The 22,017-nt window shown below is 38.9% G+C and overlaps 1 protein-coding gene across 1 annotated transcript; it reads left to right on the top strand.

Annotated features, from left to right (window-relative positions):
- The first annotated feature begins 5,977 nt into the window (after positions 1-5,977).
- On the top strand, positions 5,978-21,816 carry GNMT (glycine N-methyltransferase). Its single transcript, XM_070734641.1, has 6 exons — positions 5,978-6,353; positions 11,371-11,498; positions 14,832-14,945; positions 17,679-17,821; positions 19,412-19,533; positions 21,094-21,816. The coding sequence occupies exons 1-6, from the start codon at positions 6,148-6,150 to the stop codon at positions 21,263-21,265; spliced, it is 885 nt and encodes a 294-aa protein (XP_070590742.1). The 5' UTR covers positions 5,978-6,147; the 3' UTR covers positions 21,266-21,816.
- Positions 21,817-22,017: the final 201 nt, after the last annotated feature.

Genomic DNA, 22,017 nt, shown 5'->3' with positions numbered 1-22,017 from the left:
CAATTCCATCTGTAACCCTGGGGGGGGAATTATTGACCCCCTCAGAGAGGGTCCGCAAATTGGGCGTCCTCCTCGATCCACAGCTCACATTAGAGAACCATCTTTCAGCTGTGGCGAGGGGGGCGTTTGCCCAGGTTCGCCTGGTGCATCAGTTGCGGCCCTATCTGGACCGGGACTCATTGCTCACAGTCACTCATGCCCTCATCACCTCGAGGTTCGACTACTGTAATGCTCTCTACATGGGGCTACCTTTGAAAAGTGTTCGGAACCTTCAGATCGTGCAGAATGCAGCTGCGAGAGCAATCATGGGCTTCCCTAGGTATGACCATGTTACACCAACACTCCGCAGTCTGCATTGGTTGCCGATCAGTTTCCGGTCTCAATTCAAAGTGTTGGTTATGACCTATAAAGCCCTTCATGGCATCGGACCAGAATATCTCCGGGACCACCTTCTGTCGCAGGAATCCCAGCGACTGATTAGGTCTCACAGATTTGGCCTTCTCCGGGTCCCATCAACTAAACAATGTAATTTGGCAGGTCCCAGGGCAAGAGCCTTCTCTGTGGCGGCCCCAACCCTCTGGAACCAGCTCCCCCCGGAGATTAGAACTGCCCCCACCCTCCTCGTCTTTCGTAAACTCCTTAAAACCCACCTCTGCCGTCAGGCATGGGGGAATTGAAACATCTCCCCTGGGCCTATACAGTTTATGCATGGTATGTTTGTGTGTATGTTTGCTTTTAATAATGGGGTTTTTAGTGTTTTTTTTAAATTATTAGATTTGTTGTACATTGTTTTATTATTGCTGTGAGCCGCCCCGAGTCTACAGAGAGGGGCGGCATACAAATCTAATGAATGAATGAATGAATGAATGAATGAATGAATGAATGAATGAATGAATGTGGGGTCAGCCAAAATGTGAACTCAACACATTGACAGTATCAGTATATAACCATTCTCACCAAAAATTAGCCACCCAATATAGACTGGTTTAGTTTTTTTGTATGATTTCAGCTCATGTTTATATTCAATTTTTTTGGATTCCAGTTTATTACTTTCTGTGAATGAAGTGTGGTTAAGATAACATGTAATGAACATATGTATTTGTTAAGAACTGCACATGTAAGTTTGAATATCCATCTTTTCTAAAACACTTCCAGGACAGGATTTTTGCACAGATTGTATGAACTCATTTTATGCCATTGAAGCTGAATTGAAGCTGTGCCAGCCCAAACAATTTAGTGAGTAGCATGCCAGCTGGTATTTTATTGCCTGAACATTTCCTCAAGGGGGATGCAGGTGTAGTCAACCTATGGCCAAGATGCAGAACCAGCCTCCTTATTGTTATGATCCTTAAAATCTACTCTGATCACACAGAGATGCAGGGTGTGTGCCTTCAACACTGCAGTCACTGATAGAAACTGTCATCTTCTCCTATGACATGTCTTTGAATATTTGAATTTCTGGTTATTAAATCAGCTGTTATCTTTTAAGAAAAGAAACAAATAGTGAAAAGACCTTTTTTTTTGATTCCCGGGAAATGGAAACAAAAAAATCAGAGATCAGATGAGAGAAAGAGAGATGTCATACAATAGAAAGCATAACAGACTTCTAAAGCAACACCTATTATTTATTTTTCTGCTTGAATTCCTGATTATTAGTCAGTTAGTATCTTTTAAGAAAAGAAACAAATACTGAGCAGGCTTTATTTTGATGCTGGGAAATGGAAACAGAAAATCAGATTTGAGGGAGCGGGAGCAGGAGAGGGAGGGAGGGAGGGAGGGAGGGAGAGAGACTGACTATGGTACTAAACCAACACCTACAAGGCCCTGTTCAGGTTTGAATCTCTCTAAACTTTTTTTTTAAAGAATGTTGCAGTATCATTTTTGTGTGTGGTGCTGAGGAACATTTTGAGACTTTCAATATTTTGAATTATTTTTGTTTGTTTATAATAAATTGTATTAAATTTCATTATAAGATAAACATACAGAAAAAAAACAAATGTTAGAAAAGTAAGGGGGAAATGTCATGACATCCAATTTTCTTTGTTGCAGTAAGATTACAAAAATAATACATCAACCTTTTGTTTTATATTTCACAACTTTTCAAGCCATTTCTATAATTACAAAGCATTATTTTTGTGTGTACACTTGTACCTATTATCACATATTACTTCTTGCTCTATTGTATCATATATTGCTGTTACACTGCATTATTTCCATTTGTCTGGAAAAGAGACACACGCACACTGATGGAGATGATAAACACTCCACTCTGTGCCCTAGGCAGCCTGGGCATTTCATGCCTCATGGAAATTTAAACCCACAATAAGGATAATTAGGCAACACTCCAAAAACAGAGGCGTTGACCAGCCATAGAATTCTTCATTTGGGAACTCCTAAGAAATAAAAGTGGGTAGAGACTTGCTGAACATGTCCCCCAGTTTGTTAATTCAAGTCAGGAAAAATATTCAGCAGAAGAAATAGAAACATAGAAGTCTGACGGCAGAAAAAGACCTCATGGTCCATCTAGTCTGTCCTTATACTATTTTCTGTATTTTACCTTTCAATGGATATATGTTTATCCCAGGCATGTTTAAATTCAGTTACTGTGGATTTACCAACCACGTCTGCTGGAAGTTTGTTCCAAGGATCTACTACTCTTTCAGTAAAATAATATTTTCTCATGTTGCTTTTGATCTTTCCCCCAACTAGCTTCAGATTGTGTCCCCTTGTTCTTGTGTTCACTTTCCTATTAAAAACACTTCCCTCCTGAACCTTATTTAACCCTTTAACATATTTAAATGTTTTGATCATGTCTGCCCCTTTTCCTTCTGTCCTCCAGACTATACAGATTGAGTTCATTAAGTCTTTCCTGGTGCGTTTTATGCTTAAGACCTGCCACCATTCTTGTAGCCCGTCTTTGGACCCGTTCAATTTTGTCAATATCTTTTTGTAGGTGAGGTCTCCAGAACTGAACACAGTATTCCAAATGTGGTCTCACCAGCGCTCTATATAAGGGGATCACAATCTCCCTCTTCCTGCTTGTTATACCTCTAGCTATGCAGCCAAGCATCCTACTTGCTTTCCCTACCGCCCGACCACACTGCTCACCCATTTTGAGACTGTCAGAAATCACTACCCCTAAATCTTTCTCTTCTGAAGCTTTGCTAACACAGAACTGCCAATGCAATACTCAGATTGAGGATTCCTTTTCCCCAAGTGCATTATTTTGCATTTGGAAACATTAAACTGCAGTTTCCATTGCTTTGACCATTTATCTAGTAAAGCTAAATCATTTACCATATTACAAACCCCTCCAGGAATATCAACCCTATTGCAAACTTTAGAGTCATTGGCAAATAGGCAAATCTTCCCTACCAAACCTACCCCTAATAAATCAGTATATTTATTTATTTAACAAATTTATATAACCATCCATTTACCAATGGAACTCTGAATGATGACCCAACTAAAATATATTGAATTAGAATTAGAAATAAATTAAAATAATCAAGTTGAAGCCACTGTAAAAACTTCTTACCAATATGTCTTTGTATTTGCTGGGTTGCATGGGAAAAGACCAGGTCTTCAGGAAGGCGAAAACAATCAAAACTGTCTGAAACTCTGGTGTGGGGGAGATGCTGTTAAGTAAGTCAGGTCCCATGACAGAAAAATACTTTCTAGGACCTATCAAGTGACATTGCTTCACTTAATGTGTCTATCTGCTAGATTTAGTGGGATGGATAGCAATCAGCAGATAGCCTACCTTCCCTTAGTATTCCTTAGATTTAGAGTCTTACATAGACCACTATCCCTCCCAGAGCTCTGAAAGGTTTCATTCAGTGGTTCACCTGGATAGCTCATAAAACTAATACACTGTGCATAATTACATAAAGTGTAAAAATTAAAGAATTAAATTCCTGGGTTTGAACCTCATAGAGTCTATGAGGTTCAAACCCAGGAATTTAATTCTTTAATTTTTACACTTTATGTAATTATGCACAGTGTATTAGTTTTATGAGCTAGCATGATAGGCTCAGGAATTCTGGGAGTTGAAGTCCACAAGTCATACAAGAGCCAACTTTGCCTACCTATCATAGAGTAAAATCTGTCTACCAGCATTGATAAGTGGCAAATAAAGCAAAATTAGACCATAGTGTCTGCTTCTTGGCAGTTGATGTAACTGAAAAGACAGGGGTAGATGGTCCCACAAGTAACTTGGTTCCATGCTACATCGGACTTTAAGAACAGAACCACGAAACGCACCTAGATCCTGCTAAGAACCAGGATTGCTCATGGAGAAGACTGGTCTATTTTGTCAGAAGTTGCAATATTATCTTGAAAAAGTTATTCCCTGCATATAGCTACAAAAGTTATTTATGCATTTTGAAGGATTTGTTTCCAGTTCTATTTTCAATTTTTAACAATAAGATTTTTTTAAATGAAATATTTTAAAAGGAAGAAGGAATATCTTTTCAAAACCAGATGTGTGCAATCAGTTATCTCTGAACTCTGGATGATTCACACTCTTATTACATTCAGAAAAAGAAGAGAGATACTGTACAGCTTTTTCAAGAAGCTCTTGGAACTGGATAACTATTGCCATTGTAGTGCTGTTATTGGTTTTTGTGGCTTTGAATTATATTGAACTTTTTTATTATATGATTTTATTATATGATTTTTGATCACATGCGATTATATGATTTTTATTAAATTGTTTCAATAATGGATTTCTGGTTGGCTTTTATTATTTATTAAACCCGTAGTTTGATTTTTAATGGGGTTTTTACTAATAAAATGTTTTATACTGTTTTAGAAATTGTTTTATTTGTTGGAAGCGCCCCAGAGTCCTTCGGGAGTTGGGTGACATATTAACATAACATAGCATAACATAACGATATAATGCTAAAAAATAAATAAAGTGAACACTCAACACATCCTAGATCTGAATGAATGAAATATTTTCATTGAATACTTCCTTCTGTACAAAGTTGAATATGCACAACAGCAGGTGAAATTGATTGCCAATCAGTGTTGCTTCCTAAGTGGACAGTTTGATTTCACAGAAGTTTGATTTACTTGGAGTTATATTGAGTTGTTGTTTAAGTATTTCCTTTATTTATTTTTGAGCAGTGTATCATATAATATATAAATTTTTAAAAAGCAAAATATAAACTTGGGAAATAAATATTGTATTAAAACATTTTTAATTAAATAAAACATTTATCCCGATTCCTAAGAGGTCAGTAAGGGGCGTGCATAAGTGCACCAGCGTGCCTTCCATCCTGACCTAATGTTTATTTTTTTACTAGCATAATGTTTATCAGCATTTCCCAACCTTGGCAACTTGAAGATATTTGGACTTCAACTGGAGTTGATCTGGAGTTGAAGTCCAAATATCTTCGAGTTGCCAGGGTTGGGAAACACTGATATACAGTATATGATTAATTATAATGCTTCTTATTTTTTTCCTGCTACTAGTATCATGTATATAAATATTACTATAACTTTACATATCTCCAATATGTACTTGACAAAACAAATAATTTTTTTTTTAAAATGTCACAATTGCGAGTGGCCCAAATCCAAATTCAAACACACTATCACTTATAATAGTGCCCCATTTTTAGGAAAAGCTGACCAAAGGGTTAACACCCTGTTCTACCGGATATTTTCTCGTTTGTAATAATTCTGTGCATCGTTTACTCAGCAGTTAGAAGTTCTGTGATTCCAAGATAAGCGGTAAGTGGCATTAACAACCGCCTTTCAGCCACGTTGGGCCGGTATTGCCCCAGTCAGCAAAGGCCAGGGGGGATCCAAGCCACCCGGCGGGCAGTCGATTTGGGAAGGCTCGAGAAACATTATATTTACCGGTCAAGACCTTTGACTTCAGGAACACAGGGGGGAGGGCGGGAAGGGGAGGAATGGCCCCCCTCAGCTGGCGGACGGGTGGGAGTGTCCGCTATCCCCTCTTTGGATTGGTCGGCTGCGCCGAGGGGCGGTCCCCGGCTGGAATGAGCTCTTCTGGCGACCGGCTGCCGGCTCCCCGGGGGATCCTGAATTGTCGGAAGCGGCAGCAGCTCTCCCGGCGCAGCTGATCTGGAGCCGTTGAAGAAGGTCGGAGGAGCCGCCGCACCACCTGCGCCCGCCATGGTGGACAGCATCTACCGGACTCGCTCGCTGGGCGTGGCGGCCGAAGGGCTCCCGGACCAGTATGCCGACGGCCGGGCGGCGCGCGTCTGGCAGCTCTACATCGGCGATACGCGGAGCCGCACGGCCGAGTATAAGAACTGGCTGATGTCGTTGCTGCGGGCTCAGTGCTGCAAGACGGTGCTGGACGTGGCCTGCGGCACCGGGTGAGTCGCCGGGAGAAGCGTCCGCTGGGCCCGCTTGCCTGCCTGCTGGAGGGGTTTTTGTAGGGAAAAGTGCAGGTGAAGCTTATCGCAGCAATTCCTTTGAATCTTTATTTTATTTGTTTTGCCAAGTACGTATTGGTGGTATATAAAGATATAAATATATATTATTATATAAAGATATAATAATATATAAAGATATAATAATATTCATCTACTCATTGTTTCCCAAACTTGGCAATTTAAAGAGGTCTGGACTTCAACTCCCAGAATTCCCCAGCCAGCAAATGCTGGCTGGGGAATTCTGGGAGTTGAAGTCCAGACCTCTTCAAATTGCCAAGTTTGGGAAACACTAAATGATACTAGTAAAAAAGAAACATTAGAATAGGGGACAGAGGCATGCTGGTGCACTTATGCATGCCCCTTACTGACCCCTTAGGAATCGGGAGAGGTCAACAGTGGATAGTCTAAGGATAAAGTTTTGGGGGTCAGGTGATGATACTACAGAGTCTGGTATGAGTTCCATGCATCAACTACTTGGTTACTAAAGTCGTATTTCCTGTAGTCGAGTTCAGAGCGGTTTACTTTAAGTGTGTGTCTGTTGTGTGCTTGTGTGTTGTTGTGGTTGAAGCTGAGGTAGGCATTGACAGGAAGGACGCTTGGGTGATGATCCTTCTTGATCAGATGATTAAGGCTTGCTTGGAGCCTTAGACTGTCTTCAGATTAAAGACCTATGATTGCATCATGCTAAGGCCTAATGACTAAAATATCTGTAGAAATAGAAAAAAGTTAAAATAATAGCAATAGCATTTTAGTATTTAGACTTATATGCCGCTTCACAGTGCTTTACAGCCCTTTTAAAGCGATTTACAGAGAGTAAGCATATCTTCCCCAACAATCTGGACCCTCATTTTACCGACCTTGGAAAGATGGAAGGCTGAGTCAACCTTGAGCCTACTGAGATTCAAATCTGCCAAACTGCTGGCAGCTGGTGATCAGCAGAAGTAGCTTGCAGTACTGCACTCTAACCACTGCACCACCAAGGCTCTATATACAACTATTGCAGTATGTGACATTTTAGCATTACCCGTTCTTCTACCTTCTGTGCATATATAAGGAATATCGTCCTATACTTTGATGCATATATAATAATAATAATAATAATAATAATAATAATTTATTAGATTTGTATGCTGCCCCTCTCCGAAGACTCGGGCCGGCTCACAACAGTAATAAAAACAGTATAACAATGGAACAAATCTAATAATAAAAATTATATAAAAAATCCCAACTGTTAAAAAAAACCATAAAGCACATACATATCAAACATAAAATATAAGAAAGCCTGGGGGAGATGTTTAGTTCCCCCATGCCTGGCGATATAGGTGGGTCTTGAGTAACTTGCGAAAGACAAGGAGGGTGGGGGCCGTTCTAATCTCCGGGGAGAGTTGATTCCAGAGGGCCGGGGCCACCACAAAGAAGGCTCTTCCCCTGGGGCCCGCCAAACAACATTGTTTGGTCAACGGGACCCGGAGAAGGCCAACTCTGTGGGACATTATCGGCCGCTGGGATTCGTGCGGTAAAAGGCGGTTCCGGAGGTATTCTGGTCCAATGTATTTTTAATACATAATTAGAATGCACTTTTTAATTTACAATGGAAAGGACTAGTCTTCCCAAGATACTTTTCTGGTTGAAAAAGTTTCTATCCCCTCCTCTAAGTTCAGAGGTATTTAGACACCTGGAAATTCCCATGAACATTGCTGCTTTTCCCCATCCATACCTGATTAATGCATCAAATATTAACAATTTGTTGCCCTGTTATGTCTGTTAGAATTGACTTGAGATAATTGCCTCAAGTTTGCCTCACGAAGCCTGCGACATTAATGTAAACAGAATGTGAATTGAACATATTTCTGGACAAACAGAAGTGTCAAGGTGGGCAACCTGGAAGTCTACACCTTCTTATAGTGTGAATCCTTTAGGATGACATACTGTACATTTCTTTCTTTCTTGTTTTTTTTGTATTTATAGGCTTAAATACCTCAAATAACTGTACAGTAATCTGAAAACATACAGAATAGGTACTGCTGAATGTTGGTTATAAAAATCTAAGAATATTCAGGGGATTATAAAATAGGCATTTATAGGCACAAATACACCTTATTTGGAGTTCTAAAGAAGATGGGAATTTCTGCAGTGGTGATTCTGCTACTTCCTAACTGCGTTCCTGCCTCTAATAGCCGGTTTCGATGAGCTGATAGAAGGTTGGATTTGAGCAATAATCAATATTTTGTTGAGGGAGGATTCAGTCAGCTTTGAAGGGGGCTTCCTGTCTCTCAATCCAAAATTGGACAAAGTTGAAGAAGTTTGACATCTGTAACCTTTTAAAGGAAAGATTGTTAAGAAAATTGTGGCCTTGCAACTGCAGAAAATCCTAGAGGAAGTAGATTATTTGAACACTTGGCAGTCAAATTTCAGGTCAGGATATAGCAGGAAAGTGAACTGGTCACGCTTGTGCAGTCATTGGAGTAAGGTTCAACTCTTTGTCCTCTTTGATCTCTCAGTGACTTTCAAAACCATCAACTATGATATCTGTGTGGATCATTTCTCAAGGTATGGGGAGGAACATTATCTTGTAGTAGCTTTCTTCTTTCCTAAAGGGACAATTTTAATCAGTGTTGGTAAGAGAGGAATAATTTTCCCTGAGGTTACTATTTTGTGAAGTACCCCAGGGTTTTTTCTCTCCACTCCTTTTTAATATTTAAAAAAAGTGGGGTGAGAATAATCTGTTGCCGTAGTTTTTGCTGCTGATAATCAGCTATATATCTTGTCCCTTGCCTGAACAGGTGATGATGCTGATCCAGTGCTTGTTAATAAAATTAATGCATCAAAAGTGCTGACCCAGTGCTATCAGGGTGCAGATGGAGAGAAATAGATTATAAATTAATTCCTTCAACAAGGGAGCGATTTTGGTTTGGATACCTGACATTCCTGCGAAATTCCATCTCTAAATCTGAACAGTGGTTTGCAATTTGGAAGTTCTCCTACACTCATAGTTACTGCTGGAAGAGCAGGTGGCTAGAAGGTTTTTGCATTTGTGTGCTAGTTGTGTCCATGGATCACAAGAACCCGATGACAATCATTCACCTCCATTTGGAACGTGCTGTACAAAGAATTGCTCTTAAAGAGCATTTGGAGGTTGACACTGGCATGGAACCCAACAGCCCAGATGTGATGGCTATGTCCTAATTTTCTTGGATGACTTTGCTGCTTCAAGGAGCTGCATGGGTTGCCATTTGATAGCCTGTGCAAATTTGATCCTAGACCTGGTTGTTTGAGAAACCACTCATCAGTTCATGCAATTCAATTCAATTTATTAGATTTGTATGCTGCCCCTCTCTGAAGACTCGGGGCGGCTCACAACAATGATAAAAACAATATTATAATGGCACAAATCTAATATTAAAAGAAATAACTAAAACCCTATCATATTAAAACCAGACAACACATACATAGCAAACATAAATTATAAGGAGCCTGGGGGAAAGATATCTCAAATCCCCCATGCCTCGCAGTATAGGTGGATCTTGAGTAGTTTACGGAAGACAAGGAGAGTGGGAGCAGTTCTAATCTCCGGGGGGAGTTGATTCCAGAGGGCCGGGGCTGCCACAGAGAAGGCTCTTCCCTTGGGGCCTGCCAGACGACATTGTTTAGTCGACGGGACCTGGAGAAGGCTAACTCTGTGGGACCTTATGAGCCGCTGGGATTCAGTTCATGCAATAAATAGGATCAACTTCCTCCATATCTCATCCCTATGAGGATGTCACATGATAGGACTTTGGAAGGGGTTTTTTTTTCATTAGCTGCGCCCACTCTTTGGAACACCCTGAGGTCTAGTCATTGTCTCTCCTCTTAAACATGAGGAAAATGTTGATGACCTATATTTTCTGTTTGTCACAGTAGGAAGTTGTGCTGTAAGTGAAAGTAAGTTTGGAGGGCACATAAGATTTGTATTTTACAGATTTTTAAAAAAATACCTAACCAAGGGTTGGATTGTTTTTATATATAACACTGTTAGCTGCCTTTGCAGAAGCAGATAATGTACAAACAGAGCAAAATAAACCATTTAACATTTCTTCTTGAAGTTTGAGTATAGGCTTAATTCCTTATAACCAGTTGGTATTTTAAATATGAATATGATATATTTTAGGTATGATCGACAGACAATTTGAATTTAAGTATCATAAGTTACCTATATGGCACATTTCATTTCCATCATGAGTTTAGCCAGACTTGAAATTACACATGCTTAACTCAGGTCTTGAAGTGTATTTGAATATTAGTAGCTTGGGTTGGTAGTTGAGCTGTTGGTTTGAGCTCCCAGGTTGGCAATTTGGTTGCAAACATTTCATCATCATTTAAAGAGACATTATCAGTGCGCTTTGAATTCAACTGGCGATGTCTCTTTGAATGGTGATGAATGTTTGTAACCAAATTACCAAGCTCAGAGTTCAAACCAACAGCCTGACTCAGGCCTTCTTGATTCAGTTGACAAAGATTGTAGAATGTATGTGGTTATTTGCTGTGTTAATTAAGATGTCCATTTAAAAAGTAATAATGTAATAAAGGGCCAGAGATGAGGAAAACAGAAGGAATCACTTCCACAAATATACTTTTTAAAAAGAGCATACTCATGTTTGCTGTTTCAGAAGGGAGTGAATATTGAATTTATCTTCCCCATAGATTTTAAATGAATATGTGCCGGTATGGTTTTTTAAATTTATTAAGAGATATATGTAGGAGATACTGTGTATGCAGCCTTAGGAAAGAATTTTATATAGTATAGGAACCATTGCTCTAATTTTCATATGTCATTTTTTCCTCCAACTACTAAAATGTAACTGCTAACATAAATGGAGGGGATTGTTATGCTGAGTTAATCTGAGTTAATAGTTTATTTCAGATTTTATCCCTGAAAAGAGTACCTGGAAATAATTTTCTCTTTCCATTTCTGGTGCAGTGTGGATTCCATTATGTTGGTTGAAGAAGGATTCAGTGTTACCAGTGTAGATGCCAGTGACAAAATGCTCAAATACGCTTTGAAGGAGCGATGGAACCGTCGAAAAGAAGATCCGTTTGATCATTGGGGTATTCTAACTTTTGGTTTAAGAAAGTCAACTGATTGCCCTCCCCAATTTGATGTATCCTAGATATGTTGGAGTGTAACCTGTAGAATTTTAGGACTTTGGTCTAACAAATCTGGAGAATATTAGCTTTGGAAGTCTGGAGTCATGCATTCTTAGTTGATTCATATCTCGCTGACAGCAAACTATTAAAATGTTCTTATTAGTTCCAGGGCAGAGTCTGAATGCAGAAAAAACCAGTAGGTAGGTGTTACATTTTGGTCTGTTCCCAAAATCGCTAGTCTGGGATCTGTGTCAGATTCAGAGCTGAAAAGTGCTTTCCACGCTGTTCTTTTTTAATCAGAGATCAAAACATGTAGAAACAAATTCAGATTTACGGTTTTTATTGTTCTGAGTTAAAAGCTCAATTATTTACACACCCTTGCATTACCTTCTCAATTCAAAGTTTAGCCAGCCAAGCCAGTTTTGAGTTCGAGAAGAATTGAAGCATAATGCTTACATAAAATGCTCATTTTGTGTAATGACTCCCATGAGCCCGTATATTTTTATACCCCCATTAGCATGACTTGACATGATTTGATATTGATACTTATCAATGCTTGAACACTCTTATTTTGGAACTTTTCTCAAACCCAATTCACGTGGGAGCTGTCTAATGTATCTTGACTTCATACATTTCAATTCGATATATTTCCACAAGCTGCATACCACAAATTCTTCCTGAGTATACCTTTATTTTTTGTGTTACTTCCTATATTTTACATCTTTCATTATATGCCTAGCCACACAAATACTACTATAAAGCTGTAAATTATTACATCACCTCATGATGATTGAGATTATATTTCCATTACTATAGTGATAAAAGTTCATTAATCAATGTAGTTTTATATATTACAGTGATACCTTGTCTTACAAACTTAATTGGTTCCGGGACGAGGTTCTTAAGGTGAAAAGTTTGTAAGACAAAACAACGTTTCCCATAGGAATCAATGGAAAAGCAATTAATGCGTGCAAGCCCAAAATTCACCCCTTTTGCCAGCCGAAGCGCCCATTTTTGCGCTGCTGGGATTTCCCTGAGGCTCCCCTCCATGGGAAACCCCACCTCTGGACTTCTGTGTTTTTGCAATGCTGCAGGGGAATCCCAGCATCGCAAAAACAAGTGCTTTGCTGGCAACGGAAGTCCAGAGGTGGGGTTTCCCAGCAAAGGGATCATCAGTGAAATCGCAGCATCACAAAAACACCGAAGTCCTCGAAACCCCACCTCCGGACCTCTGTGCTTTTGCACTGCTGGGATTCCCCTGAGGCTCCCCTTGCTGGGAAATCCCACCTCCAGACTTCCGTTGCCAGCAAAGCGCCAGTTTTTGTACTGCTGGGATTCCCCTGCAGCATCACAAAGACACGGAAGTCCGGAGGTGCAGTTTCCCAGCGGCGGCAGTGGGTTTGTAAAGTGAAAATAGTTTGTAAGATGAGGCAAAAAAATCTTAAACCCTGGGTTTGTATCTCGAAAAGTTTGTATGATGAGACGTTTGTAAGATGAGGTATCACTGTACTTTGATTAATGAACCATCTGTCTCTATATTAATGTACTCACCAGTCATTACATGGACATCTCTAGTATTTAACATTTCTGTATATTGTGCTAGGAGTCTGAACTTTTGACTTGATGAGTATCTTAGTCCTATGTAAAAACAGATCTGAGTTCTTGTCTTGGGCTCTTTAAACTTTTGGGATTTGAATGTTTCCCAACAACAGAGCATCATTTCCAGGCTATTTTAAAATTAGCAGTAAATTTATGTCTTGACAAGAAGAGCAAGATGAAATTTGATCAATGCTGTTGGAGCAGTTGCCAGAATGCCAATGTTATAAGGTGCTCCTTTGCTGACACCATTGGGAGTGCAGGTGAAAGAGTTGCTGGTAGGATATACTGTATTGGGGAATGAATAGTTCCTCTATTCCCAGGCAATGTTTTATAATTTGTCTATGGAATTTATTATTTTACATTTATAAATAAGAATGAAAACTAACTTGGCCTTCTGAAAATTGATCCCTGAAAGTATGAGACTATTCTCTGTGCCTTTTATAGCACATTTCCCAACCTTTTGGAACCAGTTGCCAATAGATGGAGGCGTCTAGTTAACATCTAATTAATATTTGTCCAACATACCTACATGCATTTAAATCTCCACAGCCATTACTCATATGCCAATACTTTAAGATTAATTGATTTGGTAAGAAGAAGAACCAGAACCATTTTAGAAATGGCTCAAAAGATGAAGAAATTATGATATTCTTCATGTCTTGCCTGTCTGAGCAAGCATTTAAGAAACTCTTTAAATTTTTTACCGTAATTAAAGCTGTACACTATGCCTATGATTTTTAAAACTATAGCCTCAAAAAGCAGCTTGACAATATTAAACTGTACGTGAATTTTTCCTTGGCCATTAGGTAATTTTTCATAACTCAGTTTGGTCTGTGAACCAATAGCTCTTGCTATTCCAACTGGATCAGTGTCAGTCTATTTTAACCCAAAATAATTAGGCCTCTTAGCAAAGTAAATTTCTACAAAAGCAATACTGAGTTACAGAATCTATTAAAAAGAATTAGCTCAAGGACAATGCTATGTTATTATTTCATTTATGATCCCAACAGTAAAGCCACATGGTAATGAAATTTGCAGGGGCATAAAAGATATAAGTCCACAAAAGAATCTGAAAGTTATATAGGAAAAGCTGGATGATGGTTGGAATTGTCCTACAAAATGATTTTACAATAATCAGGAGAATTTTTAGAATCAGCCCTTAAAACATACGATTAAATACTAGCACAGGTGCAAAAGTTCTATAAGGACATTTACAAATGTAGCATGCTATAGAAACCTCAGTATTTCTTTCTTAATCATTTATTCTAGTAACAGTAAGATTTCAGAAAATAAACTTTCTTTTGGTGGGAATGGAATGGAAAAGGAAAAGTGAGGATTCATTTTTTTATATCAGACAAGCTGTTTCATAACAGACTTTCCTGCAGAGTCGCATTTTTAAAAGTGTGAGGTTAGCTTCACACATTATGCTAAGCTGCAACTTGTTTAACCCATGGTTTTCTTTATATAAACTATAGCTGCTTCAGTTCATACAACATATTAAACCACAAACCACTATGTATAAGATACAATGGTAAAGCCATACAGTATCACAGGTTTGGCAAATAACAAAAGTTGCAAGTGGATAATTTTCAATTCCCTTTTGCATTAGAAACATAACATCTTTTCTTAGCTAGAGCAAGGCATGATGAAGAAGCAGAGGTTGAGTTTTATAAAGTGTGCTTTTCTGTTCTGCAGTAATTGAAGAGGCTAATTGGCTCACCTTGCCACAGGATCTACAGAAACCTGGTGAAGGCTTTGATGCTGTCATCTGCTTAGGGAATTCTTTCGCCCATCTTCCAGATTTTAAAGGTGAATGTCAAAAGATTGTTATTTAGAAGTCTGTTGCATTGCCAAAGCTATAGAAAGGCATCATCTGAGACTTTTCCTTAGTCTACATAGAAATTTACTTTGACTTTAAATAGAAAATAAAAATACTAGCAGAAATGATAATTTGTTTAAATACTAAACAAGAACCAATTGTTGAACTTTTACATTCAAAATTTGTGTTGAAAATTACATCAATTGCTAGGTAATCCAAGTGGTTTATATATTCTTCCTGAAATGAGTATAATGATAGGAGATAGGCATTGCAACAAATTAGACCATGACCTACTTCTCCATAAGCTAGAAAAAAGTAGGATAGACAGCTACATAACCAGATGGATCAACAGCTGGCTGACTAACCCTACCCAGTGAGTAGTCCTCAGTGGGTCCAAGTCCACATGGAGAGAAGTAAGCAATGGGGTACCACAAGGTTGCGTCCTAGGTCCAGTACTCTTTAATAGCTTCATAAATGACCTAGATGAGGGAATAGAAGGGGAACTAACCAAATTTGCAGATGATACCAAGCTGGTGGAAGTAGCTAATGTCCTAGAGGACAGGCTCAGGATCCAGATGGATTTTGACAGACTTGAACACTGGGCCCAATCAAATAAAATGAAATTCAATGCAGAGAAAAGTAAAATCCTACAGCTAGGTAAGAAAAACCACAATCAATAGCAGCAACTGCGAGAGGGATCTTGGAGTCTTAGTGGACAATCAGCTAAATATGAGCGGCAGTCAAAAAAAACAATGCAGTCCTAGATTACATTAATAGAGGGATACAGTCTAGGACTAGGGATGTACTAATACCACTCTATAAAGCCTTAGTTAGACTACTGCATCCAGTTTTGGTCAACACATTACAAAAAAGACATTGAAAGTGCAGAAGAAAACAACTAGGTTGATAATTGGACTGGAAACTAAAACATACAAAGAGCAGTTACAGGAATTGAGCATGGCCAGTCTGGCAAAGAGAAGGATCAGGGCTAACATGATCCAATATTTGAGGAGCTGCCCCAGAGAGTAGGGGGCCAGGCTGTTTTCCAAAGCACCAGAAGGCCAGACAAGAAATAAAAGATGGAAGCTAACCAAAGAGAGATTCAACCTGGAAATAAGGGGGAACTTTCTGACAGTGAGAGCGATTAACCAGTGGAACAGCTTGCCTGCGGAGGTTGTGAGAGCTCCAATATTTGAGACTTTCAAAGGGAGACTGGACTGTCATTTGTCCGAAATGGTGTAGGGACTCCTTGAGTGGGTGGCGAGGGAGGGAAGGGGGGTTGGACTAGATAACCTACAAGGTCCCTTCCAACTCTAATAATAAATAACAAATAAAATAAATAAAAATAGATATTTTAGTTTGCAGATTCTATCCAAATTTCAAGCACTTTTGGATTCATTATATTCTGTATTTTTTCCTTGCAGGCTAGTGCTGGAGGGAATTAATAATGTAAATTTCAGTATTGAGTTGTAAATTTTAAAAAATGAATATATCATATTCTAAATAAGCCACCCCGAGTCTTTGGAGAAGGGCGACATACAAATCTAATAAATAATAATAATAATAATAATAAAAATAACTTCATAGCTAAAAAGTATCCGAAGAACGGATTATTTATTTATTTATTTATTTATTGATTGATTGATTGATTGGATTTGTATGCCGCCCCTCTCTGTAGACTCGGGGCGGCTAACAACAGTGGTAAAAACAACATGCGACAATCCAATACTAAAGCAGCTAAAAACCCTTATTTTAAAACCAATCATACATACAAACATACCGTACATAAATTGTAGAAGCCTAGGGGGCAAGAATATCTCAGTTCCCCCATGCCTGACAACAGAGGTGGGTTTTAAGAAGCTTACGAAAGGCAAGAAGGGTGGGGGCTATTCTAATCTCTGGGGGGAGTTGGTTCCAGAGGGCCGGGGCCGCCACAGAGAAGGCTCTTCCCCTGGGTCCCGCCAAACGACATTGTTTAGTTGACGGGACCCGGAGAAGGCCCACTCTGTGGGACCTAATTGGTTGCTGGGATTCGTGCGACAGAAGGCGGTCCCGGAGATAACCTGGCCCGGTGCCATGAAGGGCTTTATAGGTCATAACCAACACAAAGCACATGCTCCATAGACATGCTGTCTATTACAACAATGCTCTCTAATTATTTTAGGCAAGGGGAGCTCCAGAAAACTAGCTCCGGGGTGCAAAGGGGTGGTTATAAGGGTAGTGGGCGGGTAGTTTATGAGTGCACTAATATTCATAATTTAGGTATTGTTGCCTTCTTAATCAACAAAAAATATGTCTAGGAAGCCAGAGGTTCCCCTAGTTTGAAGGCAAAAAACAACCTAAAGGGAACAGAAGATATAATGCAGCAAAGAGCAACAAATATAATTAGGGGATTGGAGGTTAAAACATATGAAAAACGGTTGCAGGAACTGGGCATGGATAGTCTAGTGAGGAAAAGGACCTGGGGAGACATGATAGCAATGTTCCAATACTTGAGGGACTGTCACAGAGAGGAGGGGATCAACTTTTTTTCCAAAGTACCTGAAAGCTCAGACAACGAATAATGGATGGAAACTGATCTAGAAGAGATTCGACCTAGAAATAAGGAGAAATTTTCTGACAGTGAGAAAAACCAACCAATGGAACAGTTCGGCTTCAGAGATTCTATTATTCTATTCTAACATGTTCTTCATCAGTGTAACAAATTTTGTACCTATTCCTAGGTGACCAGAGTGTGCATAAACAGGCTCTTAGGAATATTGCCAGCATGGTTCGTCGAGGCGGAATTCTTGTCATTGATCACCGTAATTATGACTACATCTTGGAAACTGGTTGCGCCCCTACTGGGAAAAATATCTACTACAAGGTAGTGCTGGAAATTACTTCTGCCTAACCTTTTGTGTCATCTAAAATATCTTAAAAAGCAAAAATATATCTTTTTAGAGCTTATCATAGCTAATTACCGTATAACAGTAGGTACTCTTTTATAGCACAACACAACATACTCCAATGTGATCTCTTGAAAAAATATTTTTCAGGTAGATGTAAAAGAAGTCTGTTGAGCAGAATGGGACCACATCAAGCTACCTGACTCTATTTAGATAATCTAGTATTCATATTACAATAGAGATAGAGAAGAAAATCTGACCCTGTGTTACTTCCAGAGATTCTGTTTAACTTGTAAATTCCTTTACTATTTTTTCAGAGATGGGTGAGAATAAATTGGTTAGCAGAGCATAGATTGTAGTCTCCAATTAACCACATATGAACATTGACTTCTGTGTCATCAAAGCACTGCTGCCTCAGAGTAAATAGCACTGGAATAGACATACAGGAAGCTTTTTTGTATAGTATATATATTATTTGTAATTACTAATTAAATTAGCTAATAGTTTTCTAGTCTCATATCCCATTGAGATCTCAATATGTATCATTACTTGGTTGCTTAGTTACGTAGTACATTATTCAAAGTTGCCTCAGCCTTCCAGCCTTCCGAGGTCAATGAAATTTATTTATTTATTTATTCGATTTTTTATGCCGCCCTTCTCCTTAGACTCAGGGTGGCTTACAACATGTAAGCAATAGCACTTTTTTAACAGAGCTAGGCTATTACCCCCACAATCCGGGTCCTCATTTTACCCACCTCGGAAGGATGGAAGGCTGAGTCAACCTTGAGCCGGTGATAAGATTTGAACCGCTGACCTTCAGATCTACAAGTCAGCTTCAGTGGCCTGCAGTACAGCACTCTACCTGCTGCGCCACCCGGCTCATATCAGAAATGAGACTCCCATTGTTGAGGGCAATAAGCTGACTCTATAAACCACTTAGAGAGGGCTGTAAAGCGCTGAAGCGGTATACTGTATAAATCTAAGTGCTATTGCTATTACATATGAAGCTACTCAACTGAGAACATTGTAGAGTCAAACGTAGACAGCAAGATGATTAGAGTACTCATGAAGGTATAGATCTAACAGGCAGTCATGACTTTTAGAGATTGGAATGAGATATTTGGCTCCAAATACAAAATATTAATAGTTGAAGCTGATCTCCAACATAAGCCTGTTAGCAGCGCAAAGATCAAAACAGAGAAACTCTAACCATCACTTATCTATAGCAGGATTGTGCTATTATTACAGTATTACTATCACTGTTACAACACACACTACTTTTTTCTCCAGGGGGAATGTTGATTAAAAATAGCACAAATACAGTTGAGGAATAAGTAATTAACTGCCTATGGGCAGAGTGCACCTTATGATATAACCAGAAGGAAGAAGAAGCAATGTTACTTTTTAAAAAAACTTATAACAGAATAGAAAGAAAAGTGGGTTATAAAAGGCAGCAGTGTCGTTTTGTAATTTGGAGCTGGCTTAACACAGTGAACAAGCCAACAAGAAACAAATGCAGAAAAACATAAATACAGATAATTAATTAATTATTTCCCTTTCTTTCTCAGAGTGATTTAACTAAGGACATTACTACCTCGGTTCTCCTTGTGAACAACAAACCAAACATGGTGACATTGGACTATACTCTGCAAGTCCCACATGAAGGCAATGATGGAGATTCAGATTTAAGGTATCTTCTTTGTGGAACCCACAATTACTGTGTCTCCACTTTGATAACCAGGAATAGCACAACTAATCATTTAGAAACATAGAAGTCTGACGGCAGAAAAAGACCTCATGGTCCATCTAGTCTGCCCTTATACTATTTTCTGTATTTTATCTTAGGATGGATATATGTTTATCCCAGGCATGTTTAAATTCAGTTACTGTGGATTTATCTACCACGTCTGCTGGAAGTTTGTTCCAAGGATCTACTACTCTTTCAGTAAAATAATATTTTCTCATGTTGCTTTGGATCTTTCCCCCAACTAACTTCAGATTGTGTCCCCTTGTTCTTGTGTTCACTTTCCTATTAAAAACACTTCCCTCCTGGACCTTATTTAACTCTTTAATATATTTAAATGTTTCGATCATGTCCCCCCTTTTACTTCTGTCCTCCAGACTATACAGATTGAGTTCATTAAGTCTTTCCTGATACGTTTTATGCTTAAGGTCTTCCACCATTCTTGTAGCCCGTCTTTGGACCCATTCAATTTTGTCAATATCTTTTTGTAGGTGAGGTCTCCAGAACTGAACACAGTATTCCAAATGTGGTCTCACCAGCATTCTATATAGCGGGATCATAATCTCCCTCTTCCTGCTTGTTATACCTCTAGCTGTGCAGCCAAGCATCCTACTTGCTTTCCCTACCGCCTGACTGCACTGTTCACCCATTTTGAGACTGTCAGAAATCACTACCCCTAAATCCTTTTCTTTTGAAGTATTTGCTAACACAGAACTGCCAATACAATACTCAGATTGAGGATTCCTTTTCCCCAAGTGCATTATTTTACATTTGGAAACATTAAACTGCAGTTTGCAATAGAGATAGGGCTAATAGATATCCTGGGCATGCATGAATGAATGCGTGCATCCAATTTGTAGAGCTACTTACTGATCTCTCTGGGCAGTGAATCTGGGCATCTAATAAATATTAAAACAAAAAACCCAGCACAGATAAACTGCTAGTGCCATAGGATAAGTAACAATCTCACTCACATCAATAAGAAGAGCTCATCTACCTGCCTAACCCAAATGCCTGGGAAAGAGTTAGTTTTTAAAATTGCTTTACACACTACACTGTACCTGTCCATGAGATGACTGCAGAAACCTGCTCATCTCTAAAACCCTCAAATTAACAGGTATAAGTGACAGGTCTACTTTACACTACCTGTCAGTGAAACAGCATACATACATTCAGTTTGAACCCTCTGGTATGTAAGTTAACATTTCTTGATTTGTACTGCTAGAAGCAGAGAGTAAGATTCCATCCATATGCTAATAGTTGTTTATAAAAAGTATTCTATTTTCTTAATTAAAAACAATTTCTAAGTATAGTAATTTTGATTTGCAGCATGCTTTTTGAACAGAATCCTCAAAGGATCATGGACAAATTAATGTTCCTGAATTGGAAGTGATTTAAATGGAAAGGAGGAAAAGCCTCGTTCCTTACATTGCTGTACCTCTGTATTAATATCTTCATGTTTTTGTTACTTAGCTATTAACACCAATTTTCTCTCTTTTTTATCAGTCAGTTCCGTCTTTCTTATTACCCACATCGTCTGGAGCCTTTCACAGATCTATTGAAAAATGCATTTCAAGGCCAATGTGAACACACAGTTCTGGGGGACTTCCAGCCTTACACACTAGGCCAGAAGCCTAGTCCATGCTATTTCATCCATGTAGTGAAGAGAACTGGCTGAGACCTAATCAACAGACTACTCTAGCAGTCATACAAATGGGCTTTTTTCAATGGGTGGCAAGGTGCAGAACTTGTTAAAAAGGAATAAATATGCAGAGGTACTACATGAACCAGAAAAGAATTTTTCCAAAGAATCCAATCTACTGAAATTAATCCACTTTGAAGATTGAAATGCTCAATGGAGGGAAGGAGGTGGTGGGATAAGATTGCTTTGCATCAGTCTGTTGCATAGTTAGCTAAAATGTTCATTGTTCTCTCTTGATACTCTTTTTGCTGGAAATGCCTTGCTAATTTACACCTATGTTAGACTAATGATTACAATGATGCAGGCTTTCTTCAAGGGCTGGAAAGAAAGGAATGATGGGAACGGAAAACCTTATTTCATTCTTTATTGTGCCTGGGGAATCAGTGGCCCTTCAGTTTAAGTTGGACTATACTCTTCACAGCCTACTGCCTGCACTAGCTTGAGCTGATCAGGACTGATGACTGGCGCGTGTTTCCAAAACCTTGTGAGACAACTTCAAAATAAATTTACTTCCTGCCTTCACACTATTACTGCCCATTGCAGCAAACATTTCTGTGTTTGTGTCTTTTGCTGCTGCATCTGTAGAACAGGCCATAGAACAATGAAATTTCTTTTTACAGTAATAGAAGAGACTTTTTAAAAAAGTTCCCTCATTAAGAAAAGCAAAATTTCTATTTACTTTTCCACAACTCAGTAATGATGGGAAGAGGTGGCAGGGAACTATGATT

This window comes from Erythrolamprus reginae, chromosome 1, assembly GCF_031021105.1.
Source record: "Erythrolamprus reginae isolate rEryReg1 chromosome 1, rEryReg1.hap1, whole genome shotgun sequence".
Classification (NCBI taxonomy): Eukaryota; Metazoa; Chordata; class Lepidosauria; order Squamata; family Dipsadidae; genus Erythrolamprus; species Erythrolamprus reginae.
Note: the sequence above shows the minus strand (reverse complement) of the source record. Positions and strands in the feature narration are given on the sequence as shown.